The sequence below is a fragment of the Acanthochromis polyacanthus genome, chromosome 5 (assembly GCF_021347895.1).
Source record: "Acanthochromis polyacanthus isolate Apoly-LR-REF ecotype Palm Island chromosome 5, KAUST_Apoly_ChrSc, whole genome shotgun sequence".
NCBI lineage: Eukaryota > Metazoa > Chordata > Actinopteri > Pomacentridae > Acanthochromis > Acanthochromis polyacanthus.
The window spans coordinates 40,322,503-40,347,335 of NC_067117.1; the positions used below are offsets into that span (position 1 = coordinate 40,322,503).

At 37.9% G+C, this 24,833-nt stretch overlaps 2 protein-coding genes across 2 annotated transcripts in view; one reads left to right on the forward strand and one right to left on the reverse strand.

The window, feature by feature from the left end:
- Positions 1–24,833, forward strand: part of ldlrad2 (low density lipoprotein receptor class A domain containing 2) — a 200,791-nt gene that overhangs the window by 145,485 nt on the left and 30,473 nt on the right. The gene's annotated exons all lie outside the window — the stretch shown is intronic.
- The window catches only part of LOC110959529 (calcium/calmodulin-dependent protein kinase type 1D-like), a 27,416-nt gene continuing 2,672 nt past the window's right edge, over positions 90–24,833 (reverse strand). The window contains exons 2-13 of the mRNA XM_022206415.2: positions 23,316–23,456; positions 21,411–21,522; positions 15,545–15,670; positions 15,211–15,285; positions 14,812–14,950; positions 14,400–14,523; positions 12,546–12,621; positions 10,200–10,312; positions 6,786–6,864; positions 6,303–6,390; positions 5,345–5,691; positions 90–1,561 (exon numbers count right to left, since the gene is read on the reverse strand). Coding sequence (XP_022062107.2) covers positions 1,498–1,561; positions 5,345–5,691; positions 6,303–6,390; positions 6,786–6,864; positions 10,200–10,312; positions 12,546–12,621; positions 14,400–14,523; positions 14,812–14,950; positions 15,211–15,285; positions 15,545–15,670; positions 21,411–21,496 — 1,317 coding nt within the window. The 5' untranslated portion in view covers positions 21,497–21,522; positions 23,316–23,456 and the 3' untranslated portion in view covers positions 90–1,497. The remainder of the gene's footprint in view (positions 1,562–5,344; positions 5,692–6,302; positions 6,391–6,785; positions 6,865–10,199; positions 10,313–12,545; positions 12,622–14,399; positions 14,524–14,811; positions 14,951–15,210; positions 15,286–15,544; positions 15,671–21,410; positions 21,523–23,315; positions 23,457–24,833) is intronic.

Genomic DNA, 24,833 nt, shown 5'->3' on the forward strand with positions numbered 1-24,833 from the left:
TGATTAAATGCTTTGATTTGAGTTCAGACTTCATGGGAGGAGGCAGCATGGCGCCACTGCGGCTCATACAACACGAGAAGAATCAGAGAGACTAGTTACAGCATATTTATTGAGAAAATAATACAAAAATTTACACTCACTGTATGAATTCAGTCATCAATGACATCACTAGTGTTGACAGCATCTTTACACCAGCTTGTGGCACTTGATCAGTACAGAGAGCAGCTTATAGACGTATCAGAGAAAGACCTCACCGCTGTGTGTCCATGACTCCACCTTAAAATAAAGTTAAATCTCATGAAGAAAAAGAACATTCTGAGTCCATCTTCCTACTGAAAAGTGGAAACTGGACTAAAATCCATCCGCATAATCATGATTGGAAAAATAATAATACAAAACCAAACATCTTCCTACTGTTAAAGATATATTCCCAGATTGTTTTATAGTGCTTGATTTCAAAATTAAATACATATCTTAGCAATATTGATGATATGATATTACTCTGAAGTTATCAGAATTGAAAGTTTAGCCAAGTTACTTAAAATAGAACTAAAAAAAAACCCCAAACATATATCAGGTTATGCATTGCATGATACCTAAGTCTAATTTCAATAAATACATTCCAGTAAGATAGTTACATATTGACAGTTACAGACAATTAATAATACTTTTGAGAAAATAAACATCCTTAAATATGCATGTAGGAATTTGAAATGATGAATTTCTGCTTTGGTCTGTTGATTTGTGACATTCGCTGTATAAACAGTCATTTAAAGTCTTTGTTACAGTAAAGATATTGTGTCATCCACATACATTACCATTCAAAAGTTTGGGGTAACTAAGACAATTCCATGTTTTCCATGAAAACTCACACTGTTATCCATGTTCTAACATAACTGAACAAGGGTTTTCTAATCATCAATGAGCCTTTCAACACCATTAGCTAACACAATGTAGCATTAGAACACAGGAGTGATGGTTGCTGGAAATGTTCCTCTGTACCCCTATGGAGATATTCCATTAAAAATCAGCCGTTTACAGCTAGAATAGTCATTTACCACATTAACTATGTCTGCACTGGTGTTCTAATGCTAAACAATGTAGCATTAGAACACAGGAGTGATGGTTGCTAGACTGTATTTATCTTTCATTCAATGCTATCTTCATTGAAAAAAAAAAGATTTTCTTTCAAAAATAAGGACATTGTGACCCCAGACTTTTGAACGGTAGTGTACGTCTGTTGATGGGGGGTGTTTTCTGCAGCAGAGTACCACAACAGAAATGAAAAAAAAATGTGCATCTAATGTGAGAAAGAGGGAGGCCACTGAGTGCAATCCACTCAAATAAAAGGAAAAAAACAATTCTTTGAAGGATTTATAAAAATGAGTTATAGTTACAGGCAAGTATAAGACGGGAATCTGTGTAGCCTTCATTGAAATTCAGACACAGGGAGAGAGGCCTGTTCACCTGCAGGATTCATCTCAGGACAGTTAGTAATCACATGACAGAACACACTCCAGTCTGAAGCGGCTGGTCCGTCCTCTGAGCCGCAGCATCCAGGCTGCAACACATCAAACAAACAGGATTCATTAGAATAGTGAACAGGAACAATAACATTATGATTTTAAATGCAGGTGACTTCCTCTGACTGGAGGTAGAGAATAAACTGAGAGAGACTTTAATGATTCTCACAGGGAAATTGTTTAGTAATAGTTGCATAAAAATATATTCTTTTTTAACCCATTAAACTTCAGTGTACCGCCGGCGGTACACTTACTAATTTGCATAGGAATTTAAAGAATGTCCGAAGGCTGCAAACATGATTATACAAAGGATGGAAAGCTTAGATTCTCATGAATCCGCCGGTATAAACCACTTTTAGATGTGATTACCACAGTGGGTGAGAAAAACACATTTGTCCAACAAACAACGAATATCCATCCATCCTTTCTCTGTACACGGCTTTAACGTACACAGCGCGACTCACATTTGTGGGTTCATTATTACACACAGATGAAAACATTCCACAAAAAACGGCCATAATCCAACCTTGGACATCCAAACGACACAAGCCAGTAAAATATTTTGTGCAAAACATGTCTTGAAGTCGGTATATAATCCACGAATCGGTCGTTTTCAAGGAAATGCCCCTTGCGATGCGCGTCCAATATTCCCTGTATTTCTCATCATATTTTTTATTTACAAATAGAATATTAGCGATTTTTTGTACTGAAAATGGCTGGAATTGACTGCAGCTTTTAATTAAATGAAATTTCTAAATAAAACATTCTGCAGAAAGAGGAATTGTACTGCCCTGCAGCAGAAGATAAAGGACTATTTCACAGCTTCATTTTTGTATCTTGTGTATGTTCTAGTGGTACAGTTGTATTCACAGACTGTATATATAATGGACGTAGCATCTGGCTCCAGAATTGAAGCCCACCCAGAAGTGTCAAAAACTTGCAATATCCCGCCGTCCACTAGGGTTGGCTCCAAAAAGCTTTTTCTCCATAGACCCCAATTCATTTTTGGAAAAAATAAAATTTGATAGACTGATTTTCTACAGCTCAGGATTTTTTTCCCGTTAGTTTTCATGGTCAGAATGAGAGATCAGGTGGCCGATCTTAAAATAAATCAATACTGAATTTTAAATAAGTCGTTAAAGTTGGTGGAGCCAGGGGGTGTGGCTATACTTGATAGACAGCAACAGAAGCCTCTGCGATAAAATGTGGGCGGGATAAGAGAGTCCTCAGTCAATCCTGCCCCTAGTTGCTCTCCGGTCCAGCCTGTTTGATGACGCTTTTTACGTCACTGGCTCCAAAAAATCCAAAACGGCGAGCAGGAAGTAGCAAAATCCGGGCTTCATTTTCTCAGCATTGAAACCAACGGGTGACGTCACGGTTAGTTTACGCCTGGTTGTATTGCACCAGGAGGGGAGTGTTCTGCCCTGCAGCAGAATTCTGTTTGCAGCAGTGCCCCCTACTGATTTCTCTGTAGAAATGATGTCAAAGCAGGGGATTTTCAAATAGACTAAGGCTTTGTTCAGACTGCAGGCTCAAGTGACCCAAATTTTTCTTTGCCGCTATGCGACCTGTATCTGATCTTTTCAGACTTACACTTTTGGGTCGTGTGAGGTTCACACAGGAGATCACATACAAGTCGCATTTAATTGGAAATGTGAACAAACTCGCAAAAAAAATCAGATTTCACAAAAAAATCGGAATTGAGCGTTAAGCCCTGCAGTGTGAACGTAGCCTTTGTGTTGGTCAGCAACTTCCATGTCTAACCCAAGGACAAAGCCTGTCCTTTCACTAACATCATTGAGTCTCTTGGTAGTTTTTGCCTCAGTAGACCTCAGCGTGGAAAATGGTGCTGACCACCACTGACTCATAAATCATATCATTATATCCAAACTAAAATCAGAGTATGTCACAGAAAATGCAATTGATAATTTGCTGCAAGAAATGTGATTGTGAAAAATAGTAAATCATTTTTACTATGTATCATGAAAAAGCAATGAACTATTTCTTCCTAAATTTAATTCTTGAGTTTCACCTTTCAGCTCTGTTAGCTTCATCAGAAATGCAAGTCTGAGCAATTCACCAAGATGATGGTGACGCTACAAAGACTGTCCATCCATTATTTATACACCGCCTAGTCCTCATCAGGGTCACGGGGGCTGGAGTCTATCCCAGCTGACTTATGGGACACCTGGACAGGTAACAGTCTATCACAGGGCTACATATACAGACAAACAATCACACTCACATTCACACCTGCGGACAACTAAGAATCACCAATTAACCTCAGCATGTTATTGGATTGCGGGAGGAAGCTGGTGAAAACCCACACATGTACAGGAGAACATGCCTAAATGAGTAATATCAGTCAATCTAAAAACATCCCCAGATAAGAGCATTAAAATGATAATATGCTTGATTGATACTTTTCTCACAGAAATCCCAACTGCACTGCAATATTATCACTCATTTTAAAGGTATATTGCCCACTGAACTTAAGAAAAGAAAACACACTTGGAACCTTTGATGAATAGCTTTTTGTCTTTATAATAACTTGTGGCGGACCTCAAGTCTCTATTTTTGAGCCATGGCTCTTTCTCATCTATATAAATAATTCTCTAAGATGCTAAGATAAAATATTGCATATTTTTTTCTAATAACTGTATCACAATGTAGCCAAATGTTTGTTGTACATACAGTCCTGGGGTCTTCTGTTTTTGCACATTTCTCACACTTAAATCTTCAAGATCATTAAAGTAATGTTTATATTTATTTGATCTTATACAGAGATAACCCGTGAAACACAAAATGCAGTTTTTAAATGATGATTTATTGAAGATTTACTGAAAACCTGTCTCACCCCTGTGAAAAAGTAATTGCCCCTCTAAACCTAATAAGTGGTTGGGCCACCATTAAACATCTGTGACAGCTTGGGATCAGTCTTTTAATCACCATGGAGGAATTCTGGCCCACTCTTCTCTGCAGAATAGTTTTAATTCAGCTGCAGTATGATTTGCCCTTTTCAGGTGTTGATAAAGCATCTCAGCTGGATTTAAGTCTGGCCACGTTCACAACCTTCATTTTGTTCTTTTTGAGCCACTCAGAGGTGGACTTTGGGTTTTTTTCTTGCTGCATAACACATTTGTGTTTAGGGAAGGTTTTCCACTGTTTCATGTTTCTCCATTTGTGGATAATGTTTTTCACTGTGGTTCTTTGGAGCAATAGCTTTGTACCCTTCCAGACTGATAAATGTCACTTTGTTTCTCATCTGTTATTAAATCTCTTTAGAATGGGGCATCATGTGCTGCTTTTTTAGGACCCTTTAGCTACTTCACAATGCCATACAGGTTCTGTTTAGTGATGTTTAGATTCAACAAGCCTGGCAGCGATCATATAAGTGTGACTGGTAAGACTGAACCCAACTGCCAAATGAATTTGGTCATTTAGTAGACTGGAAGAATTCATTTTTCACATAGGACAAGATGGGACTTGACAGCATTTTTCCTTCAGGAAATGAAATCTTTTTAAAATTGCATTTTGTGTTTTCTTGGGTTTTTCCTTGTCTCATAACTAAATTTGTTTGATGATCTGAAACACATAAGTGTGACAAAAGTGCAAAAAATTGAAGATATGTACTGTAGATCTGCTAAAATATGCAGAATAATTACAAGGAAGGTTTGAATTTTTAAAAACTACAGTTTAATGATGAGCTGTCATGATTTCCATTCTGTCCCTTCATGGCTCCAGATCTAAACTCCTATAGTTTGTATCATCTTTGTCTTATTTTCTAAATCTGACATGTAAACTCTTCCAGCAGCTCTCACCTTTCAGATGGCCTGAAAGCAACGTCACTCTCTGAATGGAAGTTACAAACTTCTCTTGACTCATCGGTGGTAAGGGGCTTGCCAGGTTCGCTATGACTCGCTTTCAGTGCTGGACAGACACCTCTGCTCGACTGGTGGCAGGAAAGATGACTGGCAGCATGGACAGGATTCCCATTGGGGTCGAGGGGGTCGTCCTCATCGTGGCAGGGTGTCCGTGGCTTCAAATCATCCGGAGAGGACGTATGTACAATATCGTTGGGCAGGGAGAGGGGGGATGGGGTGGTCTCATTGTGGGACAAATGCAGTTTCTTCATGTGGTTGATTACTGTGGCTGCACTGAAGGCTTGCTGTTGGAGATGCACACACAAAGAAAGGTGATTACACTGAGGCTGCCTTTGTCTAGCCTGAAACTGGTTTTAATGAGTAAAAACACAGTCCCCCAATTTGTCAGCCTATGCAATGGTTATGTGAAGGAATTGTGAATAATTTATTTATTTTTAAGTGAATTTGTACAATTTGAAAACTTACTAATGATATAAATAGATGTTAAAATGTAATGCCAGTGCCATTCAAACTGTCAATACACAGTTTGTAATGTTTGACAGCACTTTGACACTGTACTTGAACTGTTTACTTCTTTATGCTCCATTTTAGTTTAGATCTCTGAAATGAATATTGACCCAGTCATCATCTTTTATTAGAAAATACTTTCTACTACTAAGCTAGCTGGAAAATGCAGGCGTTTTTCTTTTTTCCTTTATAAAGAACAGCAGCTGTGGTTAGTTGGAACTGATGATACCAAATTGTGCATGAAAACCTCTTAAACCAATCCTGTGGCATAATCCACTTTTCCACCACTCAGTATTTTGCTCATATTTTCAAATCTATGGCCACATAAACATTTTGTGTTTGTGTACTGAGAAGTGAGCTCAGCTTGTGTTGCAGTAGTCTCACTTACCTTCCATTTAGATTGGGCAAAATTTCTCTCCATCTGTTCACAGACTGACTGATAAATGTCTAAGTCTTTAGCTGTATCCTCAGCAATCCTGCAATCAAGTAAGAGACATAAAGTGTTGGGATGTAGAGGGGAAAGACCAAAAAATATGTATATACACGACCATTCAAATGTTTGCAGTCACTTAGAATAGACATAGTTAGTGTGGTAAATTACTATTCTAGCTGGAAACAGCTGATTTTTATGGAATATCTCCATAGGGGTACAGAGGAACATTTCCAGCAACCATCACTCCTGTGTTCTAATGCTACACTGTGTTAGCTAATGCTGTTGAAAGGCTCATTGATGATTAGAAAACCCTTGTTCAGTTATGTTAGCACATGAATAAAAGTGGGAGTTTTCATGGAAAACATGAGATTGTCTGGATGATCCCAAACTTTTGAACGGTTGTGTATGTATGTGTGTGTGGCAGAGAGAAGGACTAACCATGGGTGTCTGAGCGCCTGTTCAGTGGTGAAACGTTTTGTGGGGTTTTTCTCCATCATTTTCCTGATAAAGTCTTTGGCTGTTAAAACATGACATGGACAGCTGTTACAAAGTGATTACAGGCTCACTTCCCTGACCTGACACAAGCGTACAATATTGTTATTATTGTATAACTGATACCCTACTGTAACATTACACATGTTACACATCTTCAAAATATACAGTCATCAAGCCCTTTATGAGGAAAACCTTTACATCTGCTTATTCATGCAGTTATTCAATCACCCAGTTGTATGTCAGCAGCATAGCAGATACATGTCAGGAGCTACATTTACAGTTTTTTTCGATTGCTAAGCATTGGTCCAAACTGCAGTCACATGTTCAAAACTCTTAACACAGCCTGCATTTCCATCATGTATCTCAGCTAAACAGTAAATCTCGTCCCCAAAACTGTTTCTCTCCAACAAAACACTTCATTCATGTCTCAAAATAAGCTCATTCAACCACAACACTAGAAAATAGTCTCACTTTGGAAACAAACCCTGTCACTGAGCACACTGAACCACAAAATACTAACAACAGAGAGCATTACATAAAATTAATTGAGATCTTTCAAGTTTGAATGATTTCTTTTTAGATAAATCAGTATTGTATTATAAAATAAGATCTTTGCACTTTGAGTGTTCTAAATTATTGTAATATTTTGCAATGCAGCAGTTTACTTCAACAACATTTACGTATTTTCTCTGTGCCTTTGCATTTAACTTTAGGACCTTACAAAAAAATATAGTTTACTGTAAACAAACATAAAATGTAGAATCTCTGAATTCAGAGGGCAGAATAGAAATCAAGAGATAAAACTCAAAAACCAACAACATGTACATGTATACTGTAACATTCACAGTCGTCTGCATTTGGCCTCATGTTTCCATCCATTACACCTGATGTCTTCTCTGGAGATGCATTGTGGGTAGAACCTTTTTGAGTGTCTCCTTTTTATGGTTCTGATGAGGCCAAACACAGATCACCTGAATCGGTTTTCAGCTGACAACTACACTCAGCTGTGTTTGGAATTACATAATTTTTTATTTATTTTTATTGTCAATGTTTTGATATGATTTTCAATAGATTTCAATGTGGCTGCAGCAGAAATTCCTCATGTTTTTCTCCCCATCATTCTGTTTTGATTGTGGTTTTAACAGTTTTGAACACAGTGTGTTAGCATCTGAAAAATGTGCTGTAAAAGTCCAGTGTTTTGCAGGTGGTGAACTAGAAACTGAGAAAAGAGTTCATGAATTTTGGTGACTGTGGTCACTGAATGCATTTTGTGTCAAAGCAATGGAAAGTGATTTGCAGTTTGATCCACATGGACTTCTGTTTTGCAGACTGTGTTAAGAGTTTTGAACATGTGACTTCAGTTTCGACCAATGCGTGTTAGCAATCGAAAAAAAACTGTAATGTTCACACAGGTCTGTAGATGGAAACAGCCTGTTGATGACACAGATCAGAGTAGAATGGTCCGACTGGTTGGAGCTGACAGACAGGCTACAGTAGCTCAGCAGAAAAACAGCTCAGACTCATAACATGTCCAGCTCTGAATGGACTCCAACAGCAGAAGACCACTTCAGGTTCAGGAACCACACTGACACTAAGTAACTGTTGTGTCAAACTGGTTTCATGAACGTGACAGTCAGTTCAGTGGCCTCCTCAGTCATTAGATCTAAATCCAGTAGAATACTTTTGGGAATGCGGTAGAATAGGAGATTTATAACATCAATGTGTTGCTGGCCAATCTACAGAAATGATGTGATACTACCAAGTCGATGTGGAGCCTAATCTCAGATGAAAGCTTCCAGTGTTTTTGTAAAATCCCTGACAGCATGCACTGAGGGTGTTGAGAGCAAAGAGGGCTCTACAGCATCAGTCTGAACTCAGCCAGTGTTCTATTTACTACTGTTGTGCTTAATGACATTATCCTGAAGGTAAACACAGCCACACTACAAAGCATCCAAAAACCTACAGTACAAAATGAATTACAAACAAGTTTAGAAATTTCTAAAGTAAGCAAAAAGAAAGAAAAAAACTCAAATGAAAGCAAAAGATGAGACATTCCAGCTCAAGTAAAAGCATTTTAAAGCAGGAGTCAAAAGAGGGAGGAGAATCAGAGCATTAAAGGCCAGTTTACTTTTATTTAGCCTACCAACAGTCCATAATATCAAACTGCATAAGATGTTTAATGTAGCAAAGAGCTTTATAATCTAGTATAAACAGGATAAACAATTTAAAAAGAATACATTTATAATTCTACACAGAGTATCCTCCACCTCTTCATACTGTTATATTCCATGTTTTTTTCAGTTTAAGTTAAAAATCATCTACCACAATATAATGCTCCATTTGATCAAACCTGTTGATAATCTACCTGTTGCCTTCTTGTAATATATTAGATAATTTTATAGCCTCTTCACACCATGCCACCCGATGTAGCATTTCTACAATCATTTCTTTACACCACCGTACTAATGTCTCTGGCTTTGGTCATTGCAGTGTGTTAGATCTTCCTACAGCCTGCTGGGTTGAGGCATGTCAGAGAGTCTGGCAGCGCTATGCTGATGCTCCAGCTATGCAGCTGAAAACAAAGTAGGAGTGAAAGAGGGTCTAGCAAAGTAATGTGTCTTTAAAGGATTTATTTGTATCAGCCTACTGACAGCTTCATCTCAACTCTATGTTTATTTTTCATTTCCATTACATTACTTTTTTATTTGTAGTTTCACACGAGACATAAAAACAGGTGAATGAAAACATTTCTGTGTTGGGCCTGTACCGCACAGAAAAAAATTAAATGTTCATTTTTTTTGTTTAGGTTAGGATGATGGTTGGCATGTCTCTTAATCCCATATTCAGGTGAGAGCTGCTCTGCTCCATTTAGTTTCTGTAGTAATTACATCTGACCTAATCCAGCAGGTCAAACTGCTGTAGCTGGAGATGATGTCGGTATACGAGTCTATTTCTGGTTAATCTATAGGACTATATGAAAAAATCCTGCTCTACACTTAGCTAACACCGGTAATGACACCATTTGTTCCACATTTTGTGAAACATCCAGAGCCGACTTGGGTCTTTAGAGGCAAGTCACAGCTCAAATCTCAGGACTTTTATTGAAACTGCCAGATATACGACAACTTAAATGCAACTTAGACAAAGAACAAACAGAAAACTAGTTACTCAAACATTAAGCTCATTACCAACATCACTACAGGTGCTCTGCAATTTCCAATCCTAAATTTTGGAATTTAAATGACACAAACGCAAGACTAAGTCCAAGTCATCTGCAGTGAAGAGAAATGAATGAAACAGCAAAACGGTGTCATTGCTGAGGACTGAGCAGTGAGGCGCTTACTACTGTTTTCATACCTGACTCAGAGATGTCGTCCCAGAAGGGTGAATGAAAGGCGTACTCAGCTCTCATGATCTTTGAAAACAGACGCGTCTCATTCTCTTCAAAGAACGGAGGGTAGCCACAGAGCCTGCAGCACACAGAGGTAACTGAGCAAACAACTTCACGTCCACCTTTTGTCAAGCAATATTTTGGCTCAATTCTGGGTTACGTCAGCAGCAATGATGAAGTGTTGTGCTTCTGGTGAAAGAGTTCGAAATGTGCAATGAACCTAGTTTCAGGAATTTGGTGTAATTTCCTTTAAGGACCGAGGCTCATGGGTCCTGTATAGAACCATCCCACAGCTGGGTCAATATATAATTATGGGACTTTTTGTAGCGAAGTTGACATTTTTGCTGTTTTCAGGCCTAAAATCAAATTTTCATCAACATGGCCGTCTATAACCAAACACCAATAACCAGAGAAATTCCATCCATCCATTCTCTATACACCGCTTTATCCTCACTAGGGCCGCAGGGGGTGCTGGAGTCTATCCCAGCTGACACCCTGGACAGGTCACCAGTCTGTCACAGGGCTACATATACAGACACACAATCACACCTACGGACAATTTAGAGTAACCAATTAACCTCAGCACATTTTTGGACTGTGGGAGGAAGCCGTAGTACCCAGAGAAAACCCACGCATGCACAGGGAGAACATGCAAACTCCATGCAGAAAGATCCCAGGCCCACCCCGGGATTTGAACCGGGGATCTTCTTGCTGCAAGGCGTAACCACTACTCCACTACCCACTGTGCAGCCCTAACCAGAGAAAGATTCTTCTAAATACTATATAAAAATTTGAATGAAATTGAAATTGAAAGTTTTTTTAAAAAGATATTGTAGTAAATATGTCAACTACTTTATATTAAATAAGTCAGAAAGCCTTGGAGTCTTTTCTTCAGGAGGAAATGACATCATGTGGAGCAGGTCATGTGATCTGGAATTAACGCACTTCCTGGAGAGGTGTTTTTGTAATGGGGAATTTAGTGGAATGTGATTTCTGGGACACAGATACAATTTGTTGTTTTCCATATAAAATTTGATATATTGCCAAAAAAGAAATATCTGTCATGATTATCTCAACCTAATGAAAAGAACACAAGCGAAATATTTTCTGAATCAGCTCATTTTATTATTGTTTAGCTCATTAGAAGGTGGCTGTTGTTAAATTCAGACAGTTGCAGTGCCTATCATAAGTATTCACCCCCTTTGATGTTTTACCCTTTTATTGCTTTCATAAATCAATCATGGTCAATAAAATTTAGCTTTTTTAACAAAACATTTATTGGAAAAAAACTCTTTAATGTCAAAGTAAAAACAGATTTCTATAAAGTAATGTTAATGAAAGAAAATTATATAAATGAAAATAATTGTTTGCATAATTATTCACCCCCTTTTTAATTTAATGGTCTAATTCAATAGAGGTACATCAAATTGTTGCCAATAGTCTCACAATTAGTGAAATGATGATCACCTGATACTGCAAAAGCTACACAGGAATGGTTAAAAAAGAACCAGGTAAATGTTCTGGAGTGGCCGAGTCAAAGCCCAGACCTCAATCCTACAGAGAATTTGTGGCTGGACTTGAAAAGGGCTGTTCATGCCCGATACCCGCGCAACCTGACAGAGCTTGAGCAGTTTTGCAAAGAAGAATAGAGCAAAATTGCAGTGGGCAGAAGTGCAAGACTGATTGAGACCTATCCACACAGATTCACTGCTGTGATTGCAGCCAAAGGTGCATCTACTAAATACTGACTTGAAGGGGGTGAATAATTATGCAAACAATTATTTTCATTTATATAATTTTCTTTCATTAACATTACTGTATAGAAATCTGTTTTTACTTTGACATTAAAGAGTTTTTTCCAATAATTTTAAAAAGCAAAATTTTATTGACCATGATTGATTTACGAAAGCAATAAAAGGGTAAAACATCAAAGGGGGTGAATACTTATGATAGGCACTGCATTTAGTTGACATTTTAGTGATATTCAGTCATTTTTTTTATTAATAATTGATTGTTTTCATAATAAATAATTATGGAATTTGTAAAGACATGATCAGAATGAACATAAAAACTTTATTTTTACTTTTAATAAAAATGTATGGAAGATATATTCCATGGACTTCAAAAGTTCCTCAATTATATATAATTGACCCACCAAATAGAAAAATTGGGATTTCTCAGAATATGCCGTAGTATTTACTGTATTTTTTTGTATCCACAAAATATCCATTAGAGACTTGTTTCTGACATTTAGGATATAAAGTATAAAAAGTGTAAAGTGCTATGATGTTGTTGGACAGAAATATACTTACAAAATGTAAGTGATAACTCCAATGGACCAGCAGTCCACTGTTTTGTTGTAGGGCTTCTGAGCCAAAACTTCAGGAGCTGTAGAAGAACACACAGCAGTAAGTATTGTATTAATTAGAGAAGACAGAACAATAAACACACTTGAACATTCAGCAATTCCACTACTGATGTCCAGCTGCAGAAATGTAACTGTAGCATGATAACAGTGTGAAAATGAAAATCAAAACAAGTTTACTCTAAGTACATAAAGTTGAACATATTCTGGAACCAACCAGATAATTTAGTCTGGAAACCTTTAGTATCTGCACGACACCAATGTTTAAATCACATGTAGTATTGGTCATTTAAGCTGCAAACTGTAATATTACTTCCAACTTTTCTTGAGTTTGCATATAATTAATCAAAAATCTTCAACTTGTCAAAATGTCTGCATGAACATCTGGTTTGATTTGTGGGCCATTTGATGAAGAAAAGGTAGAGCTGAACCTCTTCAACAAAGAGGGGCTGAATAAATAGTTTCTGAAGAATGACAGAACATCACACAATCAAATTATCAGATGTAGTCAGATTCATAGTCATTCTGCTCGGTTAGCAGATGATGGTCAAATGACGTTACCATGCTCAAAATCCAGTGCTTTGAAAAGGGCAGTTATTTATCGTGCCATCGAACTTTGGAATAGCTGCCCCCTCCATATACGACAATCTAACAGTAAGGCTTCATTCAAACACCACCTTAGAATGCATTATTTAACAGCTGAGCAATAATCCAGTTTGAAAAGTATGATGTCCTATTTCTGTGTTGTTTCTTCTTCTGTTTGTTCCTGTTGACTGAATGATTGCTCTGGAGACTAATTTCAACTTGTTTAAATGTAATAAAATGTTAGATTACACAGCACTGATGTGCTGTTGTTAGTATTATGTGAAACATGATGTATATTAAGATGTCTACTTTGACTGATGTGATCTGGAAATACGATCTTTTTGATGTAAGATTGTTTTCTTTTTTCAGACCCCAGGAAAACTCGCATCAGCTAATGGAGATCATTTTAAATGAATAAATAAATAAATGAATAAATCTCTCCAGAAATTTGTGCTCCATCAATATCCTCAATGCTAAGGGGTTGAATCTGTCATCAAAAATAAAGGCAAACATTTAAAGTAATACAAAAACTTGAATAATAATAATAATAAAAGATGTTCAGACTTCTGTTGCACTGAGTTCCTTTTGTGGGGCCTGTTTTTTAACTCCACCAAAGAACACGTTGGAGTGATGTGACAAACGGTGTTGGTTTGCCTGTTTGTCTGATTGCAACATTAAATGTCTGTATCATTGTGAGATAGCAGCACAGCGTCACTTAAATGAAAACATTCTATGGTGCCGTCATTTCTCCCATAAATTTTTTAAGGTTTCAGCCGTCGGAAATGATACACCGACTGAGCAGCCTTGGCGGGGTACTGCGCTCTCTGAGTGCTCTTCTTGTTTTATATTTGATATTAAACAAGAGTGTACTTACTTCTGTAATACTATATAGTATCTTATATTTGCTCTGATTTTAAGTACTTGAGATCAGGCCACCTGTGCTGATCAGTTAATTTTATATTAAACTTAACAAACTTTTTGTATACTGGAACTTAAGGATTCCTCTCAGAGTAACTTTCACAATTCAGAAGTCGGGTATCGCAACAGAGAGACCTTTTCCATAAATAATGATTAGAATTCAATCTCCAATTATTCTGAGAAGAAAATTAGATTTTTAAACTGTGTTCTTGTAATTACTATTTAAACAACATCGGGTATAGAAAGAACAGAAATGTTAGCAAAAGCTTGACGTGTGTGCCCTTCCTCATCCACTCACCAACATATCCGGGTGTACCACAGGCTGTAGACATTACGCCATGCTCCAGCGTCTTCGACAGACCAAAGTCACTCACCATGATCTTTGCATTCTCATCTGTGTTATAGTACAGCAGATTCTCCGGCTGCTCAAAGAAAACAGCAGAGAGAGACACAGGAAGAGGAAGAGGTGTGAACGGTTGTCATCCAACTGCATTAGCCTTCATCATGTTCACCGACTGTAAGCTGTAAAAATGTTAAGTTTCATAATTGTATAACTTTGCCAAAGGGTTCTATTACATGTTATCATGACAATAATTAGATGCTAAAATGTAATAAAAGCACAAACAGGTTACCAGACGTGCTAACACAGGCGATTTTAATTTTACTTCTGGGTGAAGGCATCTTTCATCGTACAGCTATGTGTGACTTACCTTAAGGTCCCTGTGCACAATGCTGTTTTCGTGCAGGTAGCTGACTGCCTGTAGCACCTGTTTGATCACTTTGCTGGCATCCTTCTCAGTGTAAACCCCCTTGTCTAAAATGCGATCAAATAGCTCCCCGCCTGACACCCTGCACACACACAGACAACAAGGATGATTTGTAGCTTCTCAAAATTAGTTTTGATTATGAATGTGATTCTATAATTCTAGTTTTTTGGGGTGTGTTTAACTTCAATGTGACTTGAGAGTAAATTAAAAGGGAGAAAACATAGTATAATACAAGTAAGAAACACATTATCCTGTGACTGCATGCTATTGTCATATTTTATTGCAGTCAGTATGAGACCCTTTGCCAATTCTGGGAAATGTGACATGAGTGAGTTCACTTACAGTTGCATGACCAGGTAGTAGTGTGTTCGACTCTCATAGAAATCCTCTAGTCCCACCACATTCTCGTGCTTTATTCTGAAATATTAAGAAGAGTATGAGGGGTGGTAAATGTTGCCTGCTTACAGTGTTTACAGATGTGGCGTTGGAAATCTTTTTCATACAGTAGATTGTTTTTAAGATGCACTAAGAGGTCACTACATGTAAAATAAAAATATACTGACGGAGAAAGTCAACATTGAATTCACATGGAGTAGAACACTGCTGTTCTACTCTCTACTGGCGACAATCTAAGGAAAATCAACAGCAGGAGTGTGTGTGCAAATGTGTGTTTTACCTCCTCAGCACTTTGATTTCATTTTCCAGGTTGCTATAAGCAAGGTGTTTTTTCTTCAGACATTTCAGGGCATACAGTTGCCCTGTTTTCTTTTCTCTCACCATAAAAACCTCTGAAAAAGACCCCCTGCACAAAAACAGCAAAGACAAAGAAATAATTTACAGTTAGAATTATGGCAAAGAAACCAGTCTGCAGGCATGCTGAGACATATCAAACTATAACAGATACAAATGTCTTTATATGTTGTTTGCATATCATCATTATTAGTGTTGATAGAAGTAGTTTTATTTCTGCTTCAGTTCTCTCACTTCCTTACAAAACAGAGACCACTATCTGCAAATACAACTCCACAGCCAGATGCATTTGCTACTAAATGTTACTAAGGAAAGGCAGCATCTAACTGCACACGTCACCTAGGACAAACTCATTCTAGTTCAGGTTCCACATTCAGCCCAATTTGATCTCAAGTGGGCTGGACCAGTAAAATCACAGCATAATAACCTATAAATAACCACAACTCCAAATATTTCCTTTGTTTTAGTGCAAAAACGTACATTCTGAAAATGTTCACATTGAAGGAATTATCTTTTTACAAAACATTTTGAACAAACTGAAATTTGTGAAAAACAATAAATTACGTTTCAACAACATTATGTCTCAGTTTTGTCCCTGTCTATCTTCTTCTCCCCCCCCCCCCTCTCCACCCTCTCCCTCCTTTTCTCCTCATCTTCTCTCTCTCCTGTCTCTCGGTTCTGTCCCGTCTGTGCTGCGCCTTTGGCTGTGCCTGTGATCGGAGCTCATCGACTCCCGCTGTGGAGGGTGCACAGCTGGGCCAGATCAATAATCAGTGGTGGATAAAGCTGGGCTCACCCTTCACCTCCCTGCGGGATCATTGCCTCTGTTGGCTCTTCACCAGCCACTCCACCCCAGCTCCGGATTCCCCCTGACTACGTTGTCCTGCCCGGCTGTATGCTGGAGCCCCGTAACCCCCCAAAAAGAGAGCCGCGAATTATTCCAGGGCTTTCCCCCTCCGTCTCTGCTGGCTCCCTGTTCACCACTCTGCCCAGGTCAGTCTTGGTTCTAGCCTGTCCTCCCTCCCGTTTGGACTTGATGAATCACGAGTAGAGTCGTTTGTTTTAAGTTTAGATTGTCTGTGGGTGTTGTGACCAGCTTTAGTTGTAGTTCTTGGTTTTTCTAGAGTTCTGCTTGATTTGGGTTAAATTCGCAATTTTCTGTATGGAGTTTGATTTGTTTCTGTTCTGTGAAATATAGCCTTTGTTTCAGTCTTTGTTTGTCTGACCTGTCGTCTGTGGTGCCTGCATTGAGGGTTCAGAACCCCCTCCCCAAGGCCCTGACAAGTTTGGCATTTACACATTACAACTTACAGATCACATTTTATCTATAAAGGAACAAAACATTTAGTCACAGGTATCTGGAACTGAATGATATCGTATTTTACTTCATGATCAAAACAACAAAAGTCAGACAAAAACAATGAAAACGAGACAAAATATTACAAAAATGAGATACAAAACGACAAAAGCAAAAAACAAAATGACCAAAAATTAGACAAACGACATGAAACAAAACCAAAAATTAGACAAAATAGCTACAAAGTGACAAAGAAAGGGACAAATGACAAACATGAGACAAAAAATTACAAAAGCGAGAAACAAAATGCCAAAGAAATAGAAAACACACGCAAGACAAAAAAATACAAAACCACAAAAACAACAAATAAAGTGAAACACAAAATGACAAAAATAAGACAAAAAATACAAACGAGACAAAAAGGAAACACAAAACAGCAAAAACATGAGACAAACGATGAAAGTCTGACGAAAAAATACAAAATATTACAAAAACGAGACACAAAATGACAAAAGAACAATCTAGTCTTTTACTTTATGCTCAAAACAACTTGCCATGTTAAGGAAATTATTTTAGATTTCTAGTTTTAGAAATTTACAATCTGCAGTTAATTTCTTCTCTGAAATTTTTACATCTTCCAAAGTCATCCCGCGTGCCAGACTGGACCCTCTGGAGGGCCGGTTTTGGCCCGCGGGCCGCATGTTTGACATCCCTAACATAGCAGGACCTCAGACCTGCAAACAGTAGGCCCGTTCAAACTAGAAGTGTAAATTTTTAGTTAATAGTTTCTTTTGCTATTTTTGTTTCATTTTACCAGCTTTAAAAAGTTCAGTTAGCTTCTCTGCTCAAGACCTTAAGTTACGTTCACACAATGCTTTTTATTATATGACAGTGAAAATACTGCAAGATTATTCAAATTCACTTACACACAAAACGTTCAGTAAAGATATGTGGCAGCACTGAGGCATGGAAGATGTTGACAATCAAGGTCATGCAGTTCTGAAAGATCTATGGATGTAAATACTTACATCCCACATTTCTAATGTAGATGATTTGAGCACAGATACTTAAGAGTCGTGGGACTTCATGTAATTCTGAATGTGCTCTAATAACTGCTCCACGGCCTCAGCGCCTGTAGCTCTGCCATGCTGATCCAGTGATTTACTGGTCATTGTACTCCACTCAGCATCAGTTTGAATTTGCGAAGGCCATATTTAGTGGCTTGTTACGTGCAGCATGTTCAACAGCAGCTTTAACATTTATTTGCTCTTTTCTTACAGTTTGTAATGAACTAATTGCCTGTTTTTAATCAGACTTTCTTATTGTGTTGTACTATGTGAGTAAATTCTAAAAAGCTGTTAGAATTATGTATCACTGTTTGTAATATTTTACAAATGATTATGCTGTGTATGTGTAAATGCACTTGTATAACCTAATTGAGTGCATTAATAACCCACATGTGTTTTGACAGTGTTGTCAGGCAGCGTTGCAGAGGAAAGTGTCTACCAGTCTTTAATTAAAGACAATCACATAACCTGAACCTCTTGAAGCATGTATCTGCAGACTGCAGTGGCATGCAGTGCTAAATCACTGTAAGCCGGGCGGCCTCGACATCAGTGCCATGTAACCCAGACAGCCTTGGCAGGGAGTCATCATTTGAACTGTTTTTGGGTCACTAAGATGGCAGTCAAGGTGTAATCTGACATTTGGCTACTGAGTTGAGGATCTTTACAGGAGATGGTGTAGCATTGACCTAAAACACATCAAACCCACAAGAAGAAGTCAAACTGGCAGACTATAAATGCAGTGTTGCTACCTTGGCCTGTGCTTGCTGTGGTGGTTCCATAATTGACGCTCTGGATTAGACTCATACTGTACCGACAGCTGCTGCTTGTATTTTTCAGTGTTTGAGTAATTTCTGATCTAAAAGCTTGAAAAGCTACAGTCTGGTACAAACATCTTTGCTCTTGAGCTTAATGTCATTGTACACTGTCCTGATAAATAAATAAATGAAATAAATGAAATAAAATCCTCAAATCTATGGTATACATTTAATCTTACATTTAAGCAAAATTAAATCATCTCATCAGCTTTCAAAACCTGAGAACATCTCTGCAGTGTATTCGCTAGACTTCAATGTCCTGTGAACAGAGTGATTCACAGACATTTTGCCTTGATGCCTGAATAGAAAAGCGCTATATAAATCTAATCCTTTATTATTATTATTATTATTATTATTACATTTTCTACTTTGAATCATATTTTTAAAACAAAAACAACACTTGTCTTAACATAAACCCACAAGTGTATTTTTTTTAAATGGTCAGAAAATCTGTTCATTTGCTGCTTCATTTTACAACTGAAGCTGAATGCAAAGCAAGACCAGTCCAGCTCTGATGGATTTATGAAGCAACAAATGTGCTGACTCAGCCAGATCTGTCTCATGTTTGCATAAACACACAGCTGCACCTCCTCATACAACCTCTCCCTCTATATATTCAGAACACCCATACACCAATATAGTCAGCCAAACTCTTAATCCGATAATGAAGTGGTGCTAGGATGTTCCTGTGCTGCCGCTCTGACGTCAGTGCTCAGGAGCCACACACACACATGCACAAGCCTGATTCATTCACAGCCAGTTGAAGACAGAGCACATTAAGCAGCTTTGTAGGACAGCTCCTGCAGTTAACCAAACAACCACTGGTTACAGGTGATTGTAGCGGCTCATGAAAAACAGATGATCTGGGTGTGAATTCGCTGGCACTGAATGTTTGTTTAGTCTTAATTACTTTTTGTATTATTTGAAAAATAGTTGTTTTTAAAAAATGAATTATTTGTTAAAAGCAATTTAGAACTTCAGTTCTATAAATATATTGGGCATGTGAGAGAGAAACTAAATGAAAGAGCGAGGCTGAGATATCCGTACTCTATAAACTGTCAACATGGAATAAACTGGAATAAAAGCTCATTTAAGTTTATTCTCTAGTGTGTGTCAGGCTAAACAACAGTTAATGCTACATTTTCCAGAGAGCAGCAGGATAGCGCTGTTCATTACCTCCTTCCTGACCGGACCATTTCACAGGTCTACACTAGCTAAGCAGTATTTATCTGATCAGTAACCTGACTCTAAAAACTCAGACTGTGTATAGTGTCCCTCTGAGAGGGAAGCAGAGAGTGTTCAGTAGAAAAACAAGTTTATACTAAACTAAGGTAGTGAAAAAATATTATTTGGTATTAACACTGAATTGCAGGAATCACGTGTGCACAGGTATCAAAACATCTGTTTCACTACATTAATAAATAAAGCTCTGTAGGAAGAGATAAAAGGGACTGCCAGTAGTCTGTAGGCCTGTCTCAGCCTGGTCCTCTGAACTTGTATAATAATAAATATTTCTTGCTGAAATCATGATTTTGGCTGAAAGAAAGATGCGGAACCAATCCTTGATGACAAATTCTAGCATTTTCTCTTTAAAAAAAAATCCAGAGGGAAGCATGTTCTTTGGAGGAAATCTCCACTGTAATGCCTAAATCAAGAGCCAGAGCTGTAATCACAAATGATAGCATGCCTGGAATAGTCACTTCTTTCCACAGCTTCTGTACCAGCATGCATCTGCAGAATACTGTCACATCAAGTCATACACCAAGCCCACCTGCAGTCTAAACTCTATACCATCTAACATCCATCCATTATCTATACACCGCTTAGTCCTCATTAAGGTCGTGGGGGGCTGAGGTCTATCCCAGCTGATTTACAAAGAAGGTCACCAGTCTATCACAGGGCTACACATAGAGAAGGACAATCACACTCACATTCACACCTACAGACAATTTAGAATCACCAGTTAACCTCAGCATATTTTGGACTGTGGAAGGAAGCTGGAGAACCCAGAGAAAACCCACACATTTACAGGGAGAACCTGAAAACTCCATGCAGAAAGATCCCGGGACAGCCGGAACACGAACCAGGGATCTTCTAGCTGCAAGGCGACAGTGCTAACCAGCCACCACTGTGCAGCCCCATCCAACATCACAAAATGATTCATGAGTCATGACTTCAAAAAGATTCCATTAAATTTTACATAGTGTGACAAAGACATTGGTCAGGGTTGTTGAAAACAGTCGACTTGTGTAGAATGGCAACACAAATAAACCAATGACAATCATACCAACACTTAAATCACAGGCACTCGTGTGACACCTGCATCAGCTGTGGGTCTCATTAGCTGCACCTCGCCCTTGCAAATTGAGACAGTCGCTACACTTTTCTTGATTAATGCAAACTGAGTCACATTTATCCAAATGAGGTTTAAGTCAAATTTGTTCCACAGCCAACAAACATGTTTGACGTAAAGGACTATTCTTTAAAGACTGATGATGACATGTCACTGATCCTTGTCAGCAGCATGCTACACTCGTACTTCTCTCCTTCAAGTACAGACAGAGCCCCCTTCTCTTTCTCCTCTTTGTCTTTGCTTTCATTGGTAGTACTTACGATCCCATTTTTCCCTTGAAGTCAAATACATCCTTGATGTTACTGGTGCTCTTCTTCCAGCTGCAGATGATCTCCTTCCGCCCCATCTTGGCTCTGACGTTGCCGTAGACTCCTGAAGCATAGATGGCATCATTTATTTGCATTTCATAGGACATAAAGTAAACACAGCATGGCGATGTAAAACACACTGACACCTGTGTAACACCAGCCTCTCATTCATGGCAGACCTGATTTTTGGTGATTCTTTTTGACTCTTGACCATGCAGACTGATTGTCTTACAGCAGCAGGTGATAGTTTGTGTTTTCTCCGTGATAGAGACACAACTTTATCATGTAATCCATGTTTTCAGAACTGTTTGCACAGATGTTTTTGATCAGTAGCTGCTTTGAAATGGCAACAAGTGACCTTCTTGACTTATTCAGTGATTTGCTTTTTTCAGATCTGTGCTGAGCTCCTCAGACGTTTCCACTGTGAGTCTAATGAGTGCATCTCATGCACTAGATAATGTATATTTAGACTGTATGAGGCCCTATTTAAATTGGCTCATCACCAAAACTGATCATTCAAGTTGTTGCATGTATATTATTGACATGATCATTGCACGTGTATGCAAACCTTCCTTTTTTCTTTTCTAATGCAAGTTTACAAGTCTATAATCTGAAAAGGCATTGTCAAAATGCCAAAATAGAGACCCTAAAATGCAAAAAAATACAAAGCATTTTGGGTACATTCTTGATGACGATGGTGGGATCAGGACCTCAGTTTAAGTCCATGCCTGTTGTATGAACCTTTAACATATGATCCCACCTTCCCCTTATGTTACATAAATGGTTGCATGTCTGTGACTGAGGTCAGTTCTCACTGGGTAAAGCCCATTTGTACCTATCAGTTACACAAGATTCAAAAGAGCAGAGGATTAGAGAGGTAAATAGCAATGGTAAGTTAATCTTCCCAGCCACCCTCTCACCCTCCCTTCGTCTCATCTCCTGTGCTCCTTCGTTGTGTCTGCTGCAGGAACAGATTAGCAGCTGATTCACTGACAGAAAAGAAATTGGGTCGTTTTTATAATTTTGCCCTTTTAAGACCAATGAGCTTTGACCTTCCTAAAATATGTGCTGAAATGCACAAGTATTAGACAGGGCATCCAAAAATTACATTTAATTGAGATGTAGGTTTATTGTTACATCTACATTACCGTTCAAAAGTTTGGAGTCACTTATAAATGTCCTTATTTTTGAAAGAAAAGCATTATTTTTCAATGAAGATAACATTAAATGAATGATAAATCCAGTGTAGACATTGTTAATGTGGTAAATGACTATTGTAGCTTTAAACGGCTGATTTTTAATGGAATATCTCCATAGGGGTACAGAGGAACATTTCCAGCAACCATCACTCCTGTGTTCTAATGCTACATTGAGTTTTCATAGAAAGCATTAAATTGTCTGAGTTACCCCAAACTTTTGAACGTTAGTGTATATATTCCCTAAAAGTTAATCAATTTTAATTTAGTAAGACTTAAAACTGAAAGAGAGTCACACTGAACTTTACTTCATGCTCTGTAACACACTGAGGAACAGAATCCTTCTATCATCTGAAACTGATATTGTGTTAAATTAAGTGACTTATGTAGTCAAGAGTGTCTCCCAGAGTGGGTTTTGTTGAGCAAACGATGTTAGTTTTGTCTTCCTATTTAAAATATAACTGCCATAGGCTATTAAATGAGGTTTGGTGTGAGAACAGCATTGAAATTAGCTTCATGTTAAAAGACTGTTTATAAAATTCAGCTCTTGGATACAATCCATGTTCATTTTACACACAGCTTCATTTTACCAATTAGGTTCAGAAACCCTCCACAAATATCTCCCTCAAATCGTGAAACAGTAATAAAAGTGATATATTACCTGAGGAGCGGTGTAGAGGTGAGGTATCCGTGCATGTACCCGACTCACGGCTTCAGGAGAACGGCTGCTGGCCACGAGCAGGGGGCGGAGCCTCTTCCATTCATCTCCTCAGCAGTCTTACAACGTGCTGCGTTCAAGTGTCTGAACAACAGTCCAAACACCATAGAGCAGGGGTATCAACCATAAGAACCAGCATTTCTTCAATGTTTAAGTTGATTACAAATGTTTACCCACAGCATGACAAACGCAAAGGTTTTTAACAAGTTGATTCAAACTCACAAGCCTCCAAAGCATTTTGTGGTGTATATGAAACATTCATAACCTGTTATAACTGCTTGGGTAACTCTTGGTAGACTAGAAAGGATTTCTGCTAGCACCTTAGTACTTATATGGAAGAACATTATGTTTTATACCTGCTACAATGTCGATGTTGTGTTTACTGGCATAGAGAAACAAGCTCACCTTCGTAAAGGTAAGACTGTGAAAATATTGTACTACTCCATTAGCATAATCTCAGCATAAGATTTAAGTTGCACAAGCAAATTTAGGTATTTAATTTAAATGCTGAAATATGGTTTTAAAATTACATTTTTGTTCAGTATTTGCAGAGGTTGGCATACATCAGGAAAATATTTTTCAAGCAGACAAAATAAGGGCAATTTACAGTATAAACATTAAAGGGGAAACTCTGTCATTTAAAAATCTACTTTTTGGGAAATAGCCATTTTATGTTTTTTTTTCCATTAGAAATCACAACATTCAATACATACTCTGACATCACAAAAAAATAAAAAATAAAACAGAAAGAGAAAGAAGGTGTAAGACATCAGCACATCCCACCACAGTCATTCAAGTCAATGAACAATAGTATTTTTCATTTGAACAGAATTGTCCATGTAGCTGTATGTCGCTATGGAGCTCTCCAAACAAAGAAACCCTCTCACCAGAGGGTCCAATCTGGCTCACAGGATGACTTTTCAAAATGTAAAAACTACAGAGGTGAAAATGAATTATTTTGTGAAAATATTTATAGACATTTAACATTGTGCAATATGATGTCATTGAGCAGTTCCAGTATGACTGAGTCTGGTTCTTTGAACCCTATTGTTGATGCACTGACACAACTTTTATGGATTTTTTTTATGTTTAAATTTTCTACATTTACAAGGCAGCAGATGGATATCGCAACCTTTTCCTTAATCGTTCCCACTGTAGTTTGTGTAGTGTGTCAGAATTACTACATAATGTGGAAATAAATGGGAATTTAAAATCATTTCTAGATCTTGACGAGTTATCAAATACTACATTGGTCAGTTCAAGGCTAAATGTTGTGTTCTTCTGAAGACACTCTGATGTGTAAGTTGTGATGGACAAATGATAAACTGAGGCTTAATATTGTTGAAATTTCACTTATTTTGCTGAAGAAATTTCAGGTTGTTCATAAAGCTTTGCATAAAGAGAGTTCATTAAATGTGAGCATTGTCAGAATGCACTTTTTGCACTAAAAAAAGGAAGAAT